Genomic DNA, 14,589 nt, shown 5'->3' with positions numbered 1-14,589 from the left:
AGCAGGTAGGCTGCAAAGATTCAAGGCGGCAGCTCACCACCAACTTCTCAAGGGCAATTAGGGACAGGCAATAACAGTTGGCTCAGACAGTGCCATCCACATCCTGAGTGTATTAAAAAACATCAACATTCAGGACTCAGGATTCCCTTTGGATTAGGCACTTAGATGACAATTCTAAATCAACAGGTTCAACTGGTTTAAAAATTGGATTCCAAAACAGTGAAGAAACAGATGGTAAAATACAAGTCCAAATATGAAGATCATTTGCAGGTGTTTGTGTAGAACAGGTTGTTCAGTCGAAAAGAATATCCTTGATCTTCCAATAACCCAGGCAACAAGTCAATCTTATTTGCAAATCGCAATTCAGGCATGTCAAATTTCATTGCAGATGGAATCAACAAGTTACACCCATGTAACACCTTTAAAGGCACACCCCAGGATGTTTCATGCAGCATTAACAAACAAACGTTTGTGCCAAACCATGGAAAGTGATGGCAGGACAACAGCTGACTGAAGGCCAAGGCAAAGAGGCAGATTTTAAGCAGCAGTGCGGGAGGACTGCAGTCAAGGGCAGTTGAGGATTGAGAACACAATTTGCCTTGTATGTGATACTCACATCCCATGGAGGCATGTAAGGATCTGCCAAAGTAATGTCTTTTTCAGGCTATGCTTTTTGGGGAATTTTAGGCCTCAATGTTTGACTGCTAAACGCCATTGGCCAAAGCTTACTTTCCAGGGGATCCAACGGTATTTTCTTTGGTTTCTCGTGGGGTTGGAGTCGGAGTTGGCGTCACCGGAAAAAGAGGGGGTCAAAAGTAAGGATGATATTTTTTTCCCAGAGGCCACACCTTTGCCTGCTCCCCCACCCCCGACCCCCAGTCTGTGCCTAATTTCCATAGAGTGGGAGCAAACGGAAGCCCACGGCAACCCAACAGGAAGGTCACCCTGACAACCAAGAAGGAAAAGCAGCCATTTTTTGTCACCTGCCGGGAAAGCAGGTAACTGGAGAGCTGGTGGATTGAGGCCCTTAAGTGGCTATTACTTTGCCAGTTAACATTCTAAAATGCTGGTGAGTTGAAAAGTCCCTAATGGACCTTATTAACCAGCACTTAATTGGTGAGGTGGTGAGACGGGAGCATGTATCTCTCCAAGGCCATCTCACCCAATTATCTTCCCTTCTTGTCACCCCTCTTGCATCCTCCAGGGGATTTGCACTCCTAATTTGTGCTGTGCGAAGTGAAGGAGTTCAAGGTTGTACAATAGGGTAGAACAATTAATTTCTGTCTGTCACCTTAAAATAGACAACATGGCAATGTGGAGCCAGCACCTGTCCTCTTCCACTCTGATATATGTAGCTCGGCATTTCAATTTGCATCAGGTAGAATGGGGATTGGTAATTGGGGGTGGGTAATAACTCCAGATTCTTACACTCTTCCAATAGTCCATTGATAGCGTCTGGGCATCCAGAATAGGACTGCCGACTGGCAGGTGTTCATTCTGAGTCTGTCAGCCAAGAAAATCTCAGGTGAAGTAACACTCTAAGGTGAGGACTGTGTCTGGTATTGGTGTTTATAAAAACTGTGAACTGAAATCAGAAGGAGCAGTTTTCAAAAACGGAATTTGAAAGGGCGGCAGCTGTTTTGAAAAGTAAGCAAACTGACACCCATGGCAGGTATCATGTCAGCAAGTGTTTGAATAAGCAGTAACTAGAGACTGAGTTGCAACAATTTGGATTTCAGAGGGTGTACGGATGTAGCTTTTACTGGCAACAGAGGTTGATTCGTCTATGAACTAGTAACCATTTATCAATGATAACAACCTTTTTGTCTGTCAACTATACGACTTGTTCTCAGGGAACTGGAAACATTAAAGTTAGGAACAAGTTACAGAGTGAGTGATAGGAAGAGTGAAAGAGTGTGAGTGTGAAAGATAGAGAGAGCATGAAAGCAAGAGCAAGAGAGGTCTTCAGTTCTTCTCCAGCTTAGGAGCAGTCTCCCTGTTCTCTGCAGACAAACCTCACTGTAAACTTAAATGAAAAAGTTTATCTTTTCTGCAATAGTTGCTGTAAAACTATAACTTTGAACTGATACAACAGAGACTTTTTATAAGGGAACCAGCACCCTCGTGTCTCTTGTCAACCAGAGGATGAAACCAGAGAAAGGTGACTGAAGCAGCTTGCTGGCTAGCAGTAGAGTCATAAATATCATCTCAACAGAACCTGGGAACAAAGATCACTGAACTGGCTTTCCAATTTTTCTCTTTTGTCGACAATCTATTTAACCATGTGTGTATAGCGTGTGCGTATATATACAGTGTGTGTGTGTGCGTATGTGCGTATGTTTATAGTGTGTGCGTGTAATTCTGTCTGGACTGTTTATAACTGTTTGCAGTAGCTAGATGCTAAATATTTATAATAAATTGTGAGTTTTGTTTAGTACAGAAATCTGGTTCTCATTTTAAGTCAATTTGGATTTGAAAATCTGGTAATTTGAGGAATTCTTCATAAAATCTTTAACTTTTTTAATGAGCCTGGGAATAGCAGAACTCAGTTTTCAGTGTGCAACCCAAGGGAGGCACAGCATTTGCATTTAAATAGCCTCTTTAGCTTTGTAAAATGTCCAAAACGCTTCAGAGGATATCAGCAAATAAAAACTGACAGTGTACTCTGTAAATCGGTATTAGGATAGTATCAAGAAGTCTGATCAAAAGGTGTGATTTTAAAAAGGCGAGAGTCATCCTTTGAAGTTTTCGTTACTAGTATTTTGAAAAGAGGTTTGGACATTCATACTATATAAAGGCAAAGTCAACAGAGTCTTACTGAACCACAGGGCTCCTCTCTCATTAGAGAGAGGTGACTGGTGATGGTTTAATCCACGGGTCACCACACCTCAGATGAGGGGAGAGTTGGACAGGGAGAGCCCTTCATGATTATCCTCAGCTGGTTTGGGAATTGAACCCACACCTCCGATATCGCTCTGTATTGCAAACCAGCCATCCAGCAAACTGACCTAACCGAGCCCTTCACATCATATACAACACATTACAGAAATGTAATTCCTTCTCGGGGAAGTGGGTGGCAGTAAGGTCAGACATTTGACTTTTTCTATGTTTTGGCACACATGAATGCAAACAGTAATATCAACTCAGTGCAGTCTAACATCAGTTGCTTGCCAAGTATAAACACAATACTTTGTTTGTTATCTTTCACCAACCTGTTCAGACATGTTATGATACACCTCTGGAGGAGTATCCTCTTGGACTTGAAACTAGACTCTGAGTTAGGGGCACTACCACTGCTTCACAAAAAGCCCCACTGTGATTAATTAAACTTGGTTAATTGTGGATAATTCATTCAGCTTCTACAACTTGTAAAGGGTAGTTCAAACCCATGGTTCCAAATCCACTCCTAATCATGGCTCCCAAATCCAAATCCAAATCCAAATCCAAAAGTTAATTCGAAATTCCACCCTGACTCCCAATTTGATTCCAATTGATTGACAAATCCATCCTGCACTCCAACAGTATTCTAATTCCACCATGTGCTGGCTGCCCTATGACATAACCCAAATGTGATGTCAACTCTCCTACCACTTAATGTTTACTATTGGGTATTATTCACTGACATGCAGAGCCATTCGTTGCTTCCAAGACTAGAACTCAGTCTCTCTGCTCTGGGTGACCTTACCTTCGATGAGATATGAGCTCTGTTATCTCGCATGGTCTGTATTGCCTCAGCGATCTTCATGTAAATTGTATCGACCAGCGACTCCATGTTTGATGGTCCATTAAATCTGTCAGCCACCTGAACCATAGAGTCTGAAATATCAAGAATGGTCAAGATTAATGCTCACATTTCTCCTGTGGAATGCTCGTACACCGTCTTGGCCCTGCACACTGGAATTTCCACCCTGAACCTCTTCGCATCTCCATCATCCTTTGCATAGCAATCCTAAAACCCACTGATTTGAAAAGCTTCTGTATCACCTCTCCTTCTTAAGATTGACCTTAACATTTACTTGCCTTTATGCCTGAGAAGTTGCTTTGAGACATTATTTTCTATGTTAGCAACATTGTGTAAATGGCATTATATTACAAATGTCATCTGTCCCTCCCACTGCCATTTTTCTCTCCTGCTCTCGACGTGTAGCTAGAGCAGAGCTTTCGCGTTGCTCACACCCCTGTGCTTTCCAAGTCAAGGGTTTTCAAAACCATGAGGATTCGAAACAGTGTCGATTGAGCACGATTGTTCAAATTGGCAGAACGGTTGAGAACCAGGAGGACACCAACGCAAGGTGAAGGACGATAAAACCCAACAGCAATGTGAGAGGGAATATTTTGTACACAGTGTGTGTTAGGTATCAGGAATGCAGTGCCTGGGAGTGAGATAGAGGCAGATTCCATTTTGGATTTCTAAAGAGTGTTGGGCATGTTCTCAAAATTTGCAGTTGGAGAGTGTGGGGAGTTGTTGATGGGACTACATGAGAGCCAGCACAGCCATTTTGGGCCAAATGGCCTCCTTCTTTATTCTTACTGTCCTTTGGTTCTATTTGTTTCACCTTGATTTAGCTATAAATAATGAATGAACTCAGAGTGCATATCAGTTGATTACTCTGCTATATCACAGTTAATCTGACATTAGTACATACTGTTCAGGAAGGTAGGCTGATATTTTCATAGAATCCCGACAGTGTGGAAGCATGTCATTCAGGCCATTGATTCCACACTGAAGAGTATCCCACCTTGACCCACACACACAATGCTTCCTTGTAACCCTGCATGTCCCATGGCTAGTCCACCTAACCTGCACATCCTTCGACTGAGGGAGAAAGCTGGAGTACCCAGAGGAAATCCATGCAGACACGGGGAGAATGTGAAAATTCCACACAGTCACCTGAGGGTGTAATCAAAGCTGGGTCTCTGGCACTGTGAGGCAGCAGTGCTAACCAGTGAGCCTCCGTGCCACTCCATTGCCAGTTCCAGGATGTGCCAGTCCAAGTGTTATCCTGGCTGAAATCAGCTAACGCATCACAGACCACGGATGACACCATGATACTCACTACACTATAACTCCCAATATTAGTTCACACTCTTACACAATTGCCTCTCTCCCCTCAGCAGCCTGGTCATATCTCTACACATATTAATCCAGCACCCTTACACAGTCACTCAGTAACCTCCAGCCAATTCACCCAAAGACCCAGGAGCATCCATGCTTTAAAGTGAAGGTCATCTCCCCAATCATTCCTTGCAAGATGAGTGATGGGTTAATCAAAGCTTCAGACAGGACATGGTAAGTAGACTTCCCATCTGAGGTATGACAGACGATTCATTGAGTGGCCAGCAGGATCTCTGCAGATACCTAACATTGAGGCTGAGTGCCTGTGACTGTTTCCCCTCACTCCTCTGTTCACCACCACAGACCTTACCGACTAGGTTCCTCCATTCGCTGTCTAGGTCAGCATGATTGGCCAGGCAGCCCTTCAAGATGTTGAGGCAATAGTTGTTGCAAGGTTTCACACTTGCCATGCTCCGACAGTGAGGACAATACATCAATCTCATCATGGCTCGAGCACACTCTGGGCTTGGAGGCACCTGAGGGGGAGGGGAGGGGGGTAAAATTTGACACAGGTTTGAATACTTTGAAAAGAAACATCCCTCAAAAATATATTGTCTCCACCCAGATTTAGCCATTGCAGCTCAAAGTTTCTACTGCACTCTTCTCAGTAACTAACATAAAGCAAGGACAAATGAATATTTTTTTAGCTTGGATCTCAACTACTTACAATCTACATCAATGACTTAGATAAAGGGACTGAACATATGGCAGCTATGTTTGCCATGACACTAAGATGGGTAGGAAATTGAGTTATTATGAGGTGATGAAATCTACAAAAGGTTAAGTGAGTGGGCAAGAAATGTCAGATGGAGTATAATGTGGGAAAATATGAACCTATGCATTTTCACAGGAAGACAAGAAAAGCGGTATTTTATTTAAATGGAGCAAGGCTGCAGAACTTTGGGGCGGCACGGTGGCACAGTGGTTAGCACTGCTGCCTCACAGCGCTAGAGACCCGGGTTCAATTCCCGCCTCAGGCGACTGACTGTGTGGAGTTTGCACGTTCTCCCCGTGTCTGCGTGGGTTTCCTCCGGGTGCTCCGGTTTCCTCCCACAGTCCAAAGATGTGCAGGTCAGGTGAATTGGCCATGCTAAATTGCCCGTAGTGTTAGGTAAGGGGTAAATGTAGGGGTATGGGTGGGTTGCGCTTCGGCGGGGCGGTGTGGACTTGTTGGGCCGAAGGGCCTGTTTCCACACTGTAAGTAATCTAATCTAATCTAAAAAAAAACTCCATGATAGAGAGACGTGCTGGAACATGAACCACAAAGTTAACGTGCAGGTACAGCAAGTGATTAGGAGAACAAATAGAGTCTTGGTTCATTATAAGGAGAATGGAATGTTAAAGTAAGGGAATTGGGTGGTGCATATAAGGGGGAGGGATTCATTAATGCCTCAATGATGGAATCTTCAGTCCTGGAAGTTGGTAATGAAGAGAAGAAGTCATGTATTCCATAATTCTGCATTTAGATCAGATACAGGTAGCATGGGTCCCTATGTTCCAATTCTCTGCTTCAGCGCAAACTCAGAATAATGCCCCCACATTTATATGCAAGTCATGTCTCTTCCTACAACGCTCTGATGGAGTATAACCTGCCAGTGGAGGGCTAATTTAAAGACAATTCTTTGACATGATGCAATGCTAACTATTAAGTTGGGAATTATACTGGAGGCAGCAAGGAAATGACAATGGAAATGACAATGATTTGATTCAGTATCTCAGAAAACAAAGGCTTTACAAACACAAGGGCAACTCAAGAAAAACAATGTGCTTTTTCCAGGGTTAAAAATATGAACACTTAGGTAAGACCCAGTATTTTCCTGCCAGACAGGATAAGAGTCAAGAGGAAATGCTTGTGAAACAGGGCAACGTTACCTCAAAAAGAAAGATTGAAGGGGAATTGAAACGGCAAAGGCACTGAGAATTTTTTTTTTATTCTGGCATGGATTGTGGGTGTCATTCGCCAGGTTAACATTTATTGCCCATCCCTAACTACCCTTGAACTGAGTGGCTTGCTCGGCCAATTCTGAGGGCATTAAAGAGTCGGACACATCACGAGTGGCCCTGGAGTCACATGTAGGTCAGACCAGATAAGGAGGCAGACGTCTGATGCAAAAAGGGCATTTTTGAACCAGACAGGCTTTAATGATGGTCACTGTCACTGAGCCAAGCTTCACAATTCTAGATTTTTATTTCAACAGGTTAGGGAAGCAAATATAAATGATTTTCATTGGTAGGAATTCAAAGACAATACCATAATCTTGAGATAATTATCAGGCATATAGGAGCACAGACGAAGATTATGAGCAGTCTTTCAACACAGTGATATTGGAATATAGAATTATTGTCTCAATTGTACGTTCAATCTGAACTGAAATATAGCATTCAGAAAGATCATGGATAACCATTGATAAATAATTATGAAAAGGGTTTAACGAGAACAGTAGGATAAGGGGGCTATAAAACTAGCCAGGGAGGTGAAAGCACGACAGTCAGGCCAGTTGCTCTTACTCTGCAACTTTAAGATATGCTTCGTATCTTATACAGCAATATAACTGCACAGCTCTCTCCAGTTTGCACATCTTCACTGATTTTGTTTTATTCTACACACTAACGGCTTATTTTGAGTCAACTCCTGTTGGGACTTTTCACTCTGAATGGGTTTGACATGTTTGATCTACCTCTTCCCTGCCCCACCACTGATTTTAAATCTTAAACATAAAAGACACAGTCCAGCTAACTGCCACAGCCTCACGTTCCCACTCTCAAACGCCGCCCAACAAGGAGGCTCCTGGATAGATTGTGGGTGGCACATACAACTTTTTGTTTGAGAATTTGGAACTCATTGTCTGAAATGATGTCCAGACTTATATCCTTATTATATTGAAGAAAAATACTTGGCTATGCAATTGAGGTGATGTAACCTACAAGGCCACAGACAGGGCTGCACTGTGTGATTAGACCTGATAAGAGTTTGGCTGTCAAGTACTTGTCTCATTTTACTTGTGTGCTGTAAATATTTTTGTGTTCCTAAGCAGCGTCACTGCCAAGGGAAGGGCAATTAGCACAACCTTGCCAGCTCTGTTCACAACCTAAGCTCCTCAAAACTCTTCTCTTTAATAACCTTGCAGCAATCCCTTTGGCTCCTTCTTCTTTGGTTCAGTGTCTGAGTTTCTGCTGCTGATTTGAGAAACACCTCTGTCCATGTTAAAGGCAGTTTGCAACTGAAGCTTGTGGCCACTGGAGGATGAGGCATTTGAAACTGATGATGATCTCCCCACTCCAGGAACTTGAACACATCATTTCAGCTGACATTTTTTAAAAGGTATGATGCAGGTACTGCATTATTAGCATTTCTGCGTTTCATGTGGCTTATTGAATAGATTTCCCATCTGCTGTCCAATGTCAGCACTTGAGATCAAATGGATTATCTCAAAATGAAGTTCTCTGAAGTTCATGGTGCATCCCTCGACCATCATCACAAGTACAGATCATTAACTGATCATTTACTTCATTGCTGTTTATGGGAGCTTACTAAGAGAAGTTGGCTGCTGCATCCTCTATATTACAAGCTTTCAAAAGTATTCAATTGGCAGTAAAGTGCTTTGGGACTTCCAATGGTCATGAAAGGTGCTATAGAAATGCAAGGCTTTCCTTTTATTGCACGCATTTGGTTTAACGTGTGCCTTACCTTTCAGAGTTTGCTGTTAAGGGCTCCTCATGCAGTGTGTATACAATATTGTGATTCTGCCTGGCTATTAGTTTGCACAGGTTAGAAATTGTCATTATTCTTTATTCATTCACGGGATGAGGGTGTCACTGGCTGTGCCAGCATTTATTGCCAGAGCCAGAATTTATTGCCCGAGCCAGAATTTATTGCCCTTCCCAATTGCCCAGTGGGCAGTCAAGAGTCAACCACATTGCTGTGGGTCTGGAGTCACATGTAGGCCAGACCAGGTAAGGATGGCAGTTTCCTTCCCTGAAGGGCATCAGTGAACCACATGGGTTTTTCTGAAAAATCAATGAATTAATCATTAGACTCTTAATTCCAGATTTTTAAACTTGAATTCTGCTTCAAAACTTACATATTTTACTATTTTAAATAACACAAGGAGTTAATCAATCACTGATGAATGATTAGTTCTTCACCCATCATTATTGACATGATACACTTCTATCCCAAGCATGTCTAAATAAGGTGCTTGTAAAGTGTGGGTGCTGTTGTAATGTTGAACACCTCTGGGACACCCGGACCAACCAACCCAACCACCCCGTGGCTCAACACTTCAACTCCCCCTCCCACTCTACCAAGGACATGCAGGTCCTTGGACTCCTCCATCGCCAGACCATAGCAACATGACAGCTGGAGGAAGAGCGTCTCATCTGCTGCCTAGAAACCCTCCAACCACAAGGGATGAACTCAGATTTCTCCAGTTTCCTCATTTCCCCTCCCCCCTTGTCTCAGTCAAATCTCTCAAACTCAGCACCGCCTTCCTAATCTTCTTCCTGACCTCTCTGTCCCCACCCCACTTGACCTCCTTCCACTTATCGCATTTCCAACGCCCCCCCCCCAAGTCCCTCCTCCCTACCTTTTATCTTAGCCTGCTGGACACACTTTCCTCATTCCTGAAGAAGGGCTTATGCCCGAAACGTTGATTCTCCTGTTCCTTGGATGCTGCCTGACCTGCTGCGCTTTTCCAGCAACACATTTTCAGCTGTTGTAATGTAGCCAATCAGCACACAGCAAGATGCACACATCAACATGATAATGGCTGGTTAATCGGGTTTAGATGGACTTGGTGGAGTGAAAACTATTGTGCAGAAACTCCCAGAATTGCAAACCGTATCTTGGATTCTTTAATGCATACCTGAAAACTCTCGATTTCAAGACTTCCACTGAAATAAAGAACACCCCTGATGGGATGGAGCAACATTCTTTGAACACATCGCACAGTGAAAGCCTAAACTAACTCCTTGTTCAATGAATATTTGGTTGGACTTGGACATGTGCATTTCTACCTTACAAGTGAAAAGGTCACCGACCAAACTAAGCCAACAGTTCAGGTATAACAAGATTACTTCGTGTGATAAATGTCCCCAAGTTTCTGTCCCCTCGCTCGCCAGAAATTAGCAGGAAGTGAAATAAAGCTAAACCACAGATTCACTCCAATAAAACGGCTAATTTGAGGAGACAGCTGCTTTCCATTTGTTATGATGTAATCTGACAGCTCTGTCTTCTCAATAACACAAGCTCCTTTGTTAGGTGGACGTGCGAGAGTTTTATCTCGATTTCCAGGCATTTTCTCAACAGGAGGTGGGCGGATCTCTGCAGTGTAGATCCCTTCAGGGGAAAGTCTGGAATTGTAACACCTTCTCATTAAAATCTTCCTTTACACACACAGGTGCATGGGTCTGACTGCCAAAAGGGTCTTATCACTGTACTGCCCGTGCTGACAAGGTGAATCAGTAGTGAGGGAGTATTATGGAGGCATTTGATCCTAAATGCCATCACAGAACCTTTTCTGAATTTAATCAAAGAGATAGTCATTAAAATCAACGCAATTTGGTGTCTCTGACTGAAAGCCTGGGATTTGACAAAGACATCGTATCTTAGGGCACCATCCCAATGTAACTATCTGGCACGTTCAACTATGGAGTGCATAAAGACTGGTGCTGGAAAAAGTGCAGCAGGTCATTACCGAGTACATCCATCGACAGAGAAACTTGAAGAGAATGTTCTTCAAAGGAATGAGAGCGATTTTAAGGGTTTTAAAAAAATACCCTTTGCAGCTGTAAGTGAAGTGAACAGTGGAAGATGGGATGTGGAAAGGCAGCATTCCCAGTGTAGGAGTAAACAGCTCAGCCCATTTATTGCCAAGAACACCTTCAACCCCCAGAACAGCCAGCACCTCAGGCAGTCCATTTAGCATTACAATTGGCACAATATTTTGGAACACTAGCACCACCACCACCAATTGCTCCGCCTTTTTCTTTTATTCATGACCCACAACACTTTGTCTCAACAGTCTTTTCCATTTCCTTTGCGCTTTTCAGCTCTTTCTGGTTACAGGCCCACAGGGTGACAGGAGCCTCCCGGAGTCTTAGCTCAATGCATGATCCTTGATGCTGGTCAGCATGCTTTGGCGAGTCATACTGCTCTCCAAAGTGCCAGAAACTGAGTCTGACCCTCTCCTCCTGCATTTTCTTTCCAGTAAGGACGATGGAGGTGTGTTTGGGTGGCAATACATTCACTGAATGGAGATCGGGGAGCAGCTTTGCTTCATTTCTCAGTGTACTTAACGATAACTGAATCAACTCAAACAGCTGCCTTAAATAAAAGAACTTTTAGCTCAGCAACAGACAGGATTAGAAACTGATACATGCTGGTCTGCATGGTTAAATGCTACATCAGGCTCTGCCTTGTGAGTCCATGGGGAACTATTTTCAATGTATTGGCAACCACAACTGTATAAATTGACTACCATGTTAAAACCACAAATGAGATCATGGGATATGTTCTCAAATAGATGATTGAGGTATTTTCTCACACTGGTGCTCAGAGGCTGCTCTTGAACTGTCAAGTAGGGTATTTTTTTGGGACTGATAAAGTTCCTGAAACTGGTCAAAGGGGTCCATTCTTTGACTGGGGCTCAAGATAAGTTCTCAAACTGGCAAAAGGGGTTTTTTTAGATTAGATTACTTTACAGTGTGGAAACAGGCCCTTCGGCCCAACAAGTCCACACCGACCCGCCGAAGCTCAAACCACCCATACCCCTACATTTACCCCTTACCTAACACTACGGGCAATTTAGTATGGCCAATCCACCTGACCTGCACATCTTTGGACTGTGGGAGGAAACCGGAGCACCCGGAGGAAACCCACGCAGACACGGGGAGAACGTGCAAACTCCTGACATTAACGGGCACTGCGTAAATCCAAGTTGTTAAGCTTGGCAATTCACCAAAACACGCTTTGGATGGGACTGCTGAAACTATGAGTTGCAGTGTTCACGTTGACATACAAGGGAAAATCTTGAGACTTTGTTCAGACTTGGAGACAATCAGCTGGAGTATCAGGGTGAAGCTCCCTAGTTGCAGTGTAAAAATGGCTGGAACTAGCTGCACGATACTGTGACAATCAGCTGCCTTTGAATTTTTAAATGGTACTTTACAGCACCGGTGAATACTTTGTGAAATGATCTTACTCTATATCTAAGCCATGCTGCCCTTTCACATCACAAACTTGGGCTTGAATCCAACCCAGACACTTCTTTTCAAAATATCTCCTCAGTCTGTCGACAGAATGAAGCCATTTCTTAGGTGCATAGAAGAATGGCAAGTCCTGCAACAGGAAACAATATGACCAATAGAGACTATATAGGATTTATAAATGCTATGCTGATAGGGCAGTGGATGCTTCTCTGAGACAATGCTTGTGAGACACTTTCAAAGGATATTGTAGAAGCTACACTCTGGATTTAAACAAAGTTTTATCTGGGAGAGTTGGATGAAATAATATAAAGGGGGATCTGACTTAATGCTAACTCCTCTTGTACCTGACCCAGCAGCATTTTAATCCTTTTGCGATATGAACAGAGGTCTTGGTGGGGATTGCCAGAAGGAGGACAAGTGTTGAAAACCTCCTCAGTCGACTAGAGAGACCTGTAAGCACCCATTCTCCCTTCAAGCAGTTAAATAGGAGAGACTTCCCCCCTTACCCTATCCCTGTTACCCTGCATGTGCCATGGAATTGAACCTGGGTCTCTGGCGCTGTGAGACAGCAGTGCCAACCATTGAGCCACTGTGCCACCTTAACTGGTACAGGATTATGCAGTTTAATTCTAACTCTCAAAAGAGAACTATGAGGGTATGAAGTGTTAATGGCAATGCTGGACTGGGGGACGTTACCAGATGGGTTGACAATGGATAAGCAGTGAATCACATTTGAAGTTTGCGTGCATGAATTACAACAATTATTCATTCCTACCTGGTGCAAAAATAAAAGAGGAAACATGGCACAATTATGGCTTACAAAAGAAATTAAGGGTAAAGTTAGATATAAAGAAGAGACATACAAAATCACCAGAAAAAGCAGTAAGCCTGAAGGCTTGGAGCAGTTTGGAATTCAGTATAAGCAGGCAAAACAAATAAAATCAAGGGAGGAAGTAGAAGTATGGAAGTAACATTGTTGGAAACATTGAAAATGATCATAAATGCTTTGATAAATATGTGAATAGAAATAGATTAGTAAAGACAAATGTAGATCTCTTACAATCAGAAGCCTGGGAACTTATGATGGGGAACAAAGGAATGGCAGAAGAAACGAACACAAACTTTGGTTCTGCCTTCACAAAGAGAAGGTGGAAATAACCTCCCAGAAACATTAGGGAACCAAGGGGTGAACTGAGAAAGGAAAATTGAAGGAAATCAGTATTAGAATCATAGCATCCCTACAGAATGGAAACAAGCCACTGAGTCCACACAGACTCTGAAAAGAGCATTCCATCCAGACCCACTCCCTACTCCATCCCTGTAACTCTGCATTTCCCATGGCTAACCCAATAACTTGCACATCCTTGGACACTACTGGTAATTTAGCATGGCCAAGCCACCTATCCTGCACATCTTTGAACTATGTGAGGAAACCGGAGCAGCCGGAGGAAACCCACATAGATAAGGGGAGAATGTGCAAACTCCACACAGACTGTCTAAAGGCTGGAAATGAACCTGGGTCCCTGGCAGTGTGAGGAAGCAGTGCTAACCACAAAGCCACTGTGCTGCCTTAGTAAGAAAATGATGCTGAGGAAATGAGTGGTGCTAAAGGCTGACAGATCTCCCAAGGGCCTAATAATCTACATCCCAAAGGAAGTGGCCCAGGAAATACTTGTTGCATTGGCGGTCATCTTCCAAAATTCTGTACCTCCTGGTGGAGTTGTGATTGAAGTTCAATGTGGTGAATTTCCACCTGTGGGATGGGTGGAGTGATCTGCAGGTGGGTATAGACTGGGACAGAGCAGACCTTGCACTTGACACTGAAATAGGTGGAAATCAGGCTGTGATGAGATGATGAAGAGTTTACAGATAGACTGGGAGAATGGATCAGAATGGAGTTTAAATGCGAGGTTGTCCATTTTGGCCGGAAAAATAAAAGGGAAAATTATTATTTAAATGGGAAGCAAATTGAAAGTGCATCAGTGCAGAGAGATCCGGATGACCTTGTGCATGGATCACAGAAAGCGGGAATGAAGATGCAGCATATAATAAGAAAGGTGAATGGAACATTAGCATTTATTGCAAAAGGATTAGTTTATAAAAGTAAAGAAGTGTTGTTACAATTATATAAGGCACTGGTGAGACCACACCTGGAGTATTGTGTCCAGTTTTGGTTTCCTTACTTGAGGAAGGATGTGGTGGTACTCTAGGCAGTTCAGAGGATGTTTACCAGATTGGTTCCAGGGATGAAATGTCCGTCATAT

At 43.2% G+C, this 14,589-nt stretch overlaps 1 protein-coding gene across 1 annotated transcript in view; it reads right to left on the bottom strand.

Annotated features, from left to right (window-relative positions):
- LOC122555733 (glypican-1-like) overlaps positions 1 to 14,589 on the bottom strand; it is a 198,292-nt gene that overhangs the window by 24,914 nt on the left and 158,789 nt on the right. Inside the window, exons 4-5 of the mRNA XM_043701793.2 lie at positions 5,427 to 5,592; positions 3,686 to 3,816 (exon numbers count right to left, since the gene is read on the bottom strand). Coding sequence (XP_043557728.1) covers positions 3,686 to 3,816; positions 5,427 to 5,592 — 297 coding nt within the window. The remainder of the gene's footprint in view (positions 1 to 3,685; positions 3,817 to 5,426; positions 5,593 to 14,589) is intronic.

Source organism: Chiloscyllium plagiosum, unplaced genomic scaffold (genome assembly GCF_037043375.1).
Source record: "Chiloscyllium plagiosum isolate Xiang-an unplaced genomic scaffold, Cpla_swu_hap1 HiC_scaffold_13, whole genome shotgun sequence".
Lineage (NCBI taxonomy): Eukaryota > Metazoa > Chordata > Chondrichthyes > Orectolobiformes > Hemiscylliidae > Chiloscyllium > Chiloscyllium plagiosum.
Note: the sequence above shows the minus strand (reverse complement) of the source record. Positions and strands in the feature narration are given on the sequence as shown.